At 39.3% G+C, this 10,343-nt stretch overlaps 1 protein-coding gene across 2 annotated transcripts in view; it reads left to right on the plus strand.

Annotated features, from left to right (window-relative positions):
* The first annotated feature begins 631 nt into the window (after positions 1-631).
* The window catches only part of cutc (cutC copper transporter homolog (E. coli)), a 13,490-nt gene continuing 3,778 nt past the window's right edge, over positions 632-10,343 (plus strand). The window contains exons 1-8 of one of the 2 annotated variants that reach the window (XM_016500301.1): positions 632-690; positions 3,811-3,880; positions 3,999-4,058; positions 6,128-6,337; positions 8,163-8,198; positions 8,288-8,421; positions 9,266-9,293; positions 9,372-9,477. In XM_016500301.1, the coding sequence (XP_016355787.1) occupies positions 676-690; positions 3,811-3,880; positions 3,999-4,058; positions 6,128-6,337; positions 8,163-8,198; positions 8,288-8,421; positions 9,266-9,293; positions 9,372-9,477 (659 nt within the window). In that variant the 5' untranslated portion in view covers positions 632-675. Of the gene's footprint in view, positions 691-2,222; positions 2,301-3,810; positions 3,881-3,998; positions 4,059-6,127; positions 6,338-8,162; positions 8,199-8,287; positions 8,422-9,265; positions 9,294-9,371; positions 9,478-10,343 lie in introns of those variants that run through there. The other variant, XM_016500302.1, reaches the window with a different exon arrangement.

The following is a 10,343-nucleotide window of genomic DNA, read 5'->3' on the forward strand; positions in this document are numbered from 1 at the left end:
GAATGAAATATATTTTATTATTATTATTTTATTTATTGTTTTACTTTTTTTATAATGCTCTAAACAATGTAATGACATGAAAAAATACTATTTTTTTCCTAAAATGTTTTGCCGGGTCTTAAGAGGTTAAAGCTCCAATTAGAAGTTCAGAATTTGTAATAAAGCAACTAAATGATACCAGCATCTCTTCAGCTTTGTACTTCAGGTCTCTCGCTTCTGTACAGGCTTTTATCAGAGATGTCTTTTACCACGGCTCATGTGATGGAGTGACTGCTGTACAGTATGTTATCCTTGTTTTGGTATGTGTGTCATACGCTCTTATCCATCAATCGGTTAAAACGATTCACAAAACCTCCGCATGATTCGTTGAAGACTCGACTGAATCGGTTCTAGCGGATCTCTGAACCGAGAACGCTGTTTGTAGACATGTCCGGTGCAGGGTTGCCAAGCCCTCTGTTGCCCCGCGAAGCCTGGCGCCTTTCATACTGTAGCCGCGGGTCGTTTTTTCAGTCCGCGGGTTAAAGCGATCTCCCCCTGCACTTCCCTCGATTTCGAAGGAGGTGAAAACTGAGAGAAAAACGGCATTAGGCTAGTTTTGATTAGCATATTTGTGCTGGTTTTGTTTCGCAGACCTGGCAACCCTGAGTCGGAAACACTTCCGGTATTCTGACAAAGATGGACGGTCACGAGGTAACGAAACTTATCCGAAAACAGAGCATAATCGCTCATTACAGACGAAACAAACACACACGAGCGTGTTTAATGATATCAGATTTTAGGAGACACTGGTATCTGTCACGGTCGGGCCCTGTACTAACTAACACGGTTCAGTCTGACTCTTCTGCTCGGAGTGACTCTGTGTTCAGACCAAAGCCCAAAACTCCAGTGTGCCGAAACCCGACTGCCGTCCGCCTTACACTTGCCTAAAAGCGATTACAGACTCTACTTATTGTTATTTCTGCCTCAGAATGACTTGATTTCATTCATGGTTATATTTGACAGATTATAGCTCATTCAGTCAATTTTGCCTGTTGAAATACTTTTTGACAACAACCATGAATGAAATCAAGTCATTTTGAGGCAGAAAGAACGGTTCACTCACTAAAGGTGCGTCCCAAATCGCGTACTAATGCACTATTCTACACTAAATCTTTAGTAGTATACATAGTGTGAGTAGTGCGTTCACACTGAAAATTACAAAAAGAAAAAGTGCACTTAAAATACCCGGATGATGCACTTAAATAGCCGAAAAATGGAAGTGTGGGATGTTGGACTCTTCATGCACTCAACTGTCGCAGCTTTAATGACGCACCGAAGGGGGAGGAGCTATGAGACTCCGATTATGAATGACAGAATAACCTTATATAATTCATACATGGTTGAGTACATAGTGTATGAGAGTATAGTGTGTCATCTGGGACGCCGCTTAAGTAGAGTCTAATCACTTTTTGGTAGGGATGGGCGATACCACTTATTTTGTTTTCGATACGATACCGATATTTTTCAAGGCAGTATCGTCGATATCGATTCGATACTTCTGAACTAAACTTTTAAATTATGAAATGTATTAAATTATTAAATTACTAAGAGTAAAATGGGTAAGAACTTATGAATGAAATATATTTTATTATTATTATTTTATTTATTGTTTTACTTTTTTTATAATGCTCTAAACAATGTAATGACATGAAAAAATACTATTTTTTTCCTAAAATGTTTTGCCGGGTCTTAAGAGGTTAAAGCTCCAATTAGAAGTTCAGAATTTGTAATAAAGCAACTAAATGATACCAGCATCTCTTCAGCTTTGTACTTCAGGTCTCTCGCTTCTGTACAGGCTTTTATCAGAGATGTCTTTTACCACGGCTCATGTGATGGAGTGACTGCTGTACAGTATGTTATCCTTGTTTTGGTATGTGTGTCATACGCTCTTATCCATCAATCGGTTAAAACGATTCACAAAACCTCCGCATGATTCGTTGAAGACTCGACTGAATCGGTTCTAGCGGATCTCTGAACCGAGAACGCTGTTTGTAGACATGTCCGGTGCAGGGTTGCCAAGCCCTCTGTTGCCCCGCGAAGCCTGGCGCCTTTCATACTGTAGCCGCGGGTCGTTTTTTCAGTCCGCGGGTTAAAGCGATCTCCCCCTGCACTTCCCTCGATTTCGAAGGAGGTGAAAACTGAGAGAAAAACGGCATTAGGCTAGTTTTGATTAGCATATTTGTGCTGGTTTTGTTTCGCAGACCTGGCAACCCTGAGTCGGAAACACTTCCGGTATTCTGACAAAGATGGACGGTCACGAGGTAACGAAACTTATCCGAAAACAGAGCATAATCGCTCATTACAGACGAAACAAACACACACGAGCGTGTTTAATGATATCAGATTTTAGGAGACACTGGTATCTGTCACGGTCGGGCCCTGTACTAACTAACACGGTTCAGTCTGACTCTTCTGCTCGGAGTGACTCTGTGTTCAGACCAAAGCCCAAAACTCCAGTGTGCCGAAACCCGACTGCCGTCCGCCTTACACTTGCCTAAAAGCGATTACAGACTCTACTTATTGTTATTTCTGCCTCAGAATGACTTGATTTCATTCATGGTTATATTTGACAGATTATAGCTCATTCAGTCAATTTTGCCTGTTGAAATACTTTTTGACAACAACCATGAATGAAATCAAGTCATTTTGAGGCAGAAAGAACGGTTCACTCACTAAAGGTGCGTCCCAAATCGCGTACTAATGCACTATTCTACACTAAATCTTTAGTAGTATACATAGTGTGAGTAGTGCGTTCACACTGAAAATTACAAAAAGAAAAAGTGCACTTAAAATACCCGGATGATGCACTTAAATAGCCGAAAAATGGAAGTGTGGGATGTTGGACTCTTCATGCACTCAACTGTCGCAGCTTTAATGACGCACCGAAGGGGGAGGAGCTATGAGACTCCGATTATGAATGACAGAATAACCTTATATAATTCATACATGGTTGAGTACATAGTGCATAAGTACATAGTGTATGAGAGTATAGTGTGTCATCTGGGACGCCGCTTGAGTAGAGTCTAATCACTTTTTGGTAGGGATGGGCGATACCACTTATTTTGTTTTCGATACGATACCGATATTTTTCAAGGCAGTATCGTCGATATCGATTCGATACTTCTGAACTAAACTTTTAAATTATGAAATGTATTAAATTATTAAATTACTAAGAGTAAAATGGGTAATGAGCCGTTCCCAAAAGCTTTAATGCTTTCTTATGATACTTTTTTTTAACGCTCTCTGTGATGGATTGGTTCTGTCTTGCAACATTTGCGTGTTTAGATGAGCAGGAAAATAGTTATATCCTACACAATTACTCGCTAACAAAGGTTATTCGTCCAATTCAATGCATATTGTACGCATTATTATTATGATTATTATTATTTTTGTTAATTAAACAAAACCACTGGTAAATAAAACGCACCTTAGTATCGATATTTTTTGTTTGAGTATTGATACTTTCGATACTCGCGTCAGTATCGATATATCGATACTTCGGATCGATACGCCCATCCCTACTTTTTGGCGAATGTAAAACGGACGGCAATCAGTTTTCGGCAGACGATCAATTTCCGCTCATTACACTGCAATGCATCAGTTTAATAGCACTAAAACATTTGGGAAGTGTCCCTTATCTGACACCTGTGTAGAACAGGCTTACACTTTTTGTCATGACAGATCAAACAGTTATGTTGTCGTGTTTTTTATTATAATAGTTTAATTTCCATTAATAATTTCCAATAATAAACAATTAGATTGTTCTTTCAGATGTCAGACGGTTTCCTGATGGAGGTGTGTGTGGACTCCGTCGAGTCAGCCATAAACGCAGAAAGGGGAGGTACGGTTTCACACACCTATATAGTAAAGTGAAAATGCAAACAGTAATATATGATGAACTGTGCAGCTGTGGTGAATGTCTTGGTTCAGAGGTCGTGTGTTGTGGTGTTGATGTTCAGGTGCGGGTCGTATTGAGCTGTGCTGTAACCTGCTGGAGGGAGGACTGACGCCCAGCACAGGTCACTACACACATGTCCTGCTATTGCAACACTCTGACACGCATTCACTGTTCAGATTGAATTCAGTCCAACTGATGCAAATAATTCATTTGGGGTAAAAAAAAAAACCCACCATACCTTGAGTACTTGTCAGAATACAAACACCCCTCAAAAGAGACTATAAATGAAACAAGGTTTTTAAGTGTCTTTATAGAACTATTATTTCCACATATTAAAATAGACAAATAATAGTATCTCTTCATTTTAACTGGACAAGAAGATTTAATATCATGTCTGGCAGTTTGAAAAATGTGTTTTCGATTTCATTAACATGCATAAACTTTTAAGTAGCATTTAAAGGAACACTCCACTATTTTTGAAAATAGGCTCATTTTCCGACTCCCCTAGAGTTAAACAGTTGAGTTTTACCGTTTTCGAATCCATTCAGCCGATCTCCGGGTCTGGCGGTAGCACTTTTAGCTTAGCTTAGCATAGATCATTGAATCTGATTAGACCGTTAGCATCTCGCTCAAAAATGACCAAAGAGTTTCGATATTTTTCCTATTTAAAACTTGACTCTGTAGTTACATCGTGTACTAAGACCCAGTGTTGGGGGTAACTCATTACAAGTAACGCGAGTTACATAATCAGATTACTTTTTTCAAGCGTAGAGGGGAGCGTGCATTTGCGGTGGCAGGGCCACGACTCTGGAATACCCTTCCTTTAGAGATTAGAATGGCCCCTTCTTTGTCTGTTTTTAAGTCCTTGCTAAAAACTTATTTGTTTTCCTTAGTGTATTGACTACTGTGATATGGTAATTTTTAAACGTGCGGTTTTAAAGTTTTGTCCGGTTTGTTCTCTGTGTATATGGTAAAATTGTTACTCTTCTGGAAAGCACTTTGGTCAGCCTGGTGGCTGTTGTATGTGTGCTCTACAAATAAAATGAACTTGAACTTGAAATGAACTTTTAAAAGTAACTTTCCCCAGCACTGCTAAGACTGACGGAAAATGAAAAGTTGCAATTTTCTAGGCCGATATGGCTAGGAGCTATACTCTCATTCCTCACTGCGTAATATCATTGCGCCTGCTGCACCCATGGTACGGCAGCAAAGTTCCTTGATTATTACGCCTGAATGAGAGTATAGTTCCTAGCCATATCGGCCTAGAAAATCGCAACTTTTCATTTTCCGTTAATGAGAGTATAGTTCCTAGCCATATCAGCCTAGAAAATCACAACTTTTCATTTTCCGTCGGTCTTAGTACACGATGTAACTACAGAAGGAAAATAGGAAAAATATCGAAACTCTTTGGTCATTTTTGAGCGAGATGCTAACGGTCTAATCAGATTCAATGATCTATGCTAAGCTAAGCTAAAAGTGCTACCGCCAGACCCGGAGATCGACTGAATGGATTCGAAAACGGTAAAACTCAACTGTTTAATGCTAGGGGAGTTGGAAAATGAGCCTATTTTCAAAAATAGTGGAGTGTTCCTTTAATGATCTGTAAGTATGTTGGAGATCACAGATTTCTTTGCAAACTGCTTATATTAAACTCAGTAAAATACCATAAGTAGATATTGTAAATATGAATGTTTATTAATGAATTTATGAAAGTTATTTAGCCATTCACACTGATGCCAAACTAGAGGATTCCTTATGCTGTAGTGACCAACATTAGTGTCACAGACTTCATATGTCATTCACACGGCTCATCGTTTATAATTTGTTGTTACCATATCGGACATTTATGAAAACAGAAATTCAGGAGTTCAAGATTTTGAACTGAATTCAAAATGCCAATTATAGACAGAAATGGAAATGAAGAAAATGGAAACGTTTCAATGGATGTAGAGGAAAAAGACATTGAAAGTAATATGATTGCGAAAATGTGAATATAAATGTAAAAATGTCCCTTATTCTTTACAAATGGGAGGTTTTCTGCATCCCAACATCCAATAATTCAACAATTCATCCCAGAGCTAACAGTTTTAATAGTAGATTTATTAGATAGCTAGACTAGAAGCACAGCTCCCTGAAGAGCTGCTTCATCAGTACTCTGCATGTTTGAATTGCTCGGTCTCTGGTCTTCAGGTCTGCTGCAGGTGGTGAAAGAGAGCGTGCGGATCCCGGTGTATGTTATGATCCGGCCCCGCGCTGGGGACTTCCTGTACTCAGACTGGGAGGCGGAGGTGATGAAGAGGGACATTGAACAGATGAAGATTCACCGAGCAGACGGGCTGGTGTTTGGAGCGCTGACAGAAGACGGGCGCGTAGATACTGAGCTCTGCATGGAGCTGCTGGGTAAAACCTGCTTGCATTCTCTCATACGTCTAGATATAATATTTTAACTTGCCGTTAGAGGAATAGTTCACCGGAGAAATAATACACTCAGCTGGGGTATTCATGTGGACATCTGGTGTGCTGCAGAGACGGTATTTTATGCGTAGACTTGGGCTGTATGGAGTCGGTCAGAGAATTCTGTGCTTGTTTTATCAGGCCGTCGTAGAGAGATTAATTAGATATAGCATCACAGCACAATCTAAGCTTGGGCGCCTGGTTAAAATTGCAGTGAAGATTGCATGGAAAGGGGAATATCAGGCTCTTGAGTCACTGTATGAACAGTCAGTTCTCAGGCACGCTCATGAAATCTTAGCTGACCCACTGCATATGCGGTAATGCATGGGGAATGATGTTAGCCAATCATAAAAGTGGGCAGTTACACTGACCTCTTAAAGGGAAAACACCCCGAAACCGACTGTTTCAGGCAGAGGATGAGAAACAGAGTGGAAAAAGGTAATCGATTCTGAATGTTTTTCGTCCCAAGAAACTGTAATTATATTATAATTACACCTCAGGGAACATCATAAAATAATAATAATAATAAAAATAAAAAAAAACATGTCATGACCCCTTAAATATGTTAAAGGGGTCATATGATGCTGCTAAAAAGCACATTATTTTGTGTATTGGGCTAGCGTGAGGAACAGCGGGAGGGCTAGAGTGAGCAGAGGCGGCAGGCTTGAGAACAGCGTGGACGGCGGATTCGACGAAGGAGGCTTGCGGCAACCACATGTGACGACCCCGGGCTGGACTCCGCTTCGTCCACGGTGAAACATTTGGGCGGCGTTATGCAAATCTTCCCACATAGTGAGGTAGATATGTGGGGGCGTGTTCGAACGAGCCGTTTTAGGTAGGCGTGGCTGACTCTTAACTTTTATAAAGAATATCTCTTTTGATTTGAGACTTTAGTCTTTGCAACTTTACAGATCTTCTTTATGCACCAAGAGCTTGTAACACTCCAAAGAGAAAGAAAACATTGAAATCGCATCATATGACCCCTTTAAACAAGGAGTTTTTTTTAAGGTCAGGGATTATGTTTTTATTGTATCTGTTCCTATTGCTATTTATGATCCAATGTATTTGTCAATGTAAATGCACCTTGAGTCCAAAACAGATTTCCCTTTGGGGACAATAAAGTGTATTTCATTTCATTTCAAATGCTCAGCAATGGATGCTCTGCAGTGAATGGGTGCCGTCAGAATGAGAGTCCAAACAGCTGATAAAAACATCACAATAATCCACAAGTAATCCACAGCACTCCAGTCCATTAGTTAACATCTGGAGAAGACAAAAACTGAAACAGCATTAAGACGTTTTTAACTTCAAACTGTTGATTCCGGCTGAAATAGTCCATAATCCATAATAATCCTTCCTCCAGTGTCATTAATTGATTAGATACATTTATTTGTGGTTTGTGACTTTTCAGAGTACTCAAAAGCAATAGCGATGATCGACTGCATGAAAATGATGGTCGCTTGACTTAAAAAAAAAATTTCTGATTGTTTATGGCAGTCTGATTAGTTAACATTTGGACAGCACGCCTCCCAGACCAGAGAGCTAAAGTGAAACTACGGCTTTAAAGTGTGTGCTCGTTTTTATAAAAGCAATAAGATCAGTGAAGCTGTGGTTTAACAGTGCAACGGCCGTGAGCTGTTCTAGAATGAATCATCTGTGTATTAACTTCAACTGGATTGGATCTAATTTGTAGGAATCTGAACAGATCTGATTTTAGCAGTGCATATTTATCTAACACCTGCTAGATGTTTTATTTCTGTTTTCTCTGCAGCGGCTAGTCGACCATTACCAGTTACATTTCACAGAGGTAAAAGAATATTTCACTGAATATGCTGACAGGTCATTCCCTAAAGTGTCTGTTTCTCAAAAATCACCTCTTTCGGTGTTTCCTTTCAGCCTTTGATATGGTCCACGATCCGGCGGTTGCGTTAGAAGCTCTGATCTCGCTGGGCTTCGAGAGGATTTTGACCAGTGGCTGTGACAGCTCTGCACTGGAAGGTTTACCTGTAATTAAACGCCTGGTGGAACAGGTGAGACCGCAGAATTTAATGCAGCTGTTCAGTTTCAGTGTATGTGCTGTGGATGGTTATGGACCAAAGTGTTTATCCATCAGACATGAGATCCTGACAGAAAGGCTCTTTCAAAACATCCTTTCCTACAAGGATAAGCCAATCCCAGAATGCTTTGTAACAAATGACGTGACAGTCGATGCGACTGTTTATTCTAAGCGCGGGCTTCAGTTATGTTCTGTGAAGTTAAAAATGGTGCTTTAAAATAGGAAGGATTTCGATTGGCTGTCAGCGTTTTAAAGTTGAGGACTCTGCTATTCTGTGTTAGAATGATTTGTAAAACGTTATGGTTACAGTTATGTTTCTTCACAGTTCACCCAAAGAGGAAAATTCTGTCATAAAGAATGTTGGTATTCAAACAGTTGCTGGTAGCCATCGACTTCCATAGTAATGAAAAACATACTATGGAAGTTAATGGGAACTATCGACTTTTTGGTTACCCACATTGTTTAGGACAGCATTTTCACATAATAGCAGAGTCCTCAACTATACAACACTGACAGTTCATCACAACACTTTACAAAAGCTTGAAGAATCAAACATCCATACACATTTTATATTAGTAATTAAATAACTCACTTTATGGTTAACAAAAAGTTTGAGCTGGTTTTTGCTAACTTTGTTCCTAATTAAAATCGATTTCTAATGTGTACAATGAACCCTATATTTTAGCTTAAGTTCTTTTGTTTAGCATAAGTTGTTATGAATAGATATTTTGACTTGTTTGTGTTAAAATATTTATTCTTTATGACAAATGTTCCAATTCGCTAAGCAATAATGAAGTTTTCTCTCTTTACACCCATAGGCAAAAGACAGAATCGTAATAATGCCAGGTATGTAGATTCCTCATTGCCTTTAATGACACGTGTCGTAGTTCAGGGGTGGGTCTGCATGATGTTCCTGTTGTGCAGGAGGTGGAATCACCGAGAGGAACCTTCAGAGGATTCTAGAAGCTTCTGGATCTCAGGAGTTCCACTGCTCTGCTCGCTCCAGCAAGGACTCCACCATGAAGTTTAGGTGTGTGAAAGAAGGAAAGCTGCACTACTAATGTACAGAAAATACTTTATTCTCGTAGAGCAGCCGTTCTCAACTTTTGACTTCGTTTTCCACAACAATTTTGGAAGACTCCCAAGTTTTGTTTTCAGAATTTATTTTAATCCAAGGACAATCTACTAGTTTCTGTAAATTAAAATAAGTGACTAAAATAATTATAATAAAAATGAATATATTTGCATTTAAGGCGTTCGGGTTTTAAGAGCTTAATGTTTTTCTTTTTTTTTCTTTTTTTATTTACATGACATTTCCAGTTGTTCATTATATTAAGGATTATGAATTTTAAAACCTATCTTCTTTATAAAAATGCCCTTGGTGTTTAAAAATGTTAATAATTCCAGGTCTAGAAAACACACGTTTGAAATTAGGCTACCTCATATATCCAGGTTTTCCAAGAGTGTGGGAACTGTTGTTCTTCAAAGAAAAAAAAAAAGTAGTTATTGAGGGTTTGAATTAAAGGGGTGGTTCACTGTTTTTGTTTTCTAAGCTTGATTGTGTTTATGGTGTGCAGTCTAACATGTGTTAATGCTTCGTTTAAAAAAAAAACGCCTTATTTTTCACATAATTTACCTTTATTCCACACCTCTCTGTCCCTTCTCTGAGAAACGCGCTGATCAATTTCCTGCTTTTATGAAGCCCCTCCCTCAGAAAAGGACATTATTTTTCAAGAAAGGACGCTCTGTCCTTTCTCTGAGAAACGCACTGATCATTTCCTGCTTTTATGAAGCCCCGCCCTCAGAAATAGTTGATGGGCTCTGATTGGTTAGCTAGCCCAGTGTCTTGTGATTGGCTAAACCGCCTCTAGTGCGTGTCTAATCGTCCCGCCCCTC

Source organism: Sinocyclocheilus anshuiensis, unplaced genomic scaffold (genome assembly GCF_001515605.1).
Source record: "Sinocyclocheilus anshuiensis isolate Anshui unplaced genomic scaffold, SAMN03320099.WGS_v1.1 scaffold166, whole genome shotgun sequence".
NCBI lineage: Eukaryota > Metazoa > Chordata > Actinopteri > Cypriniformes > Cyprinidae > Sinocyclocheilus > Sinocyclocheilus anshuiensis.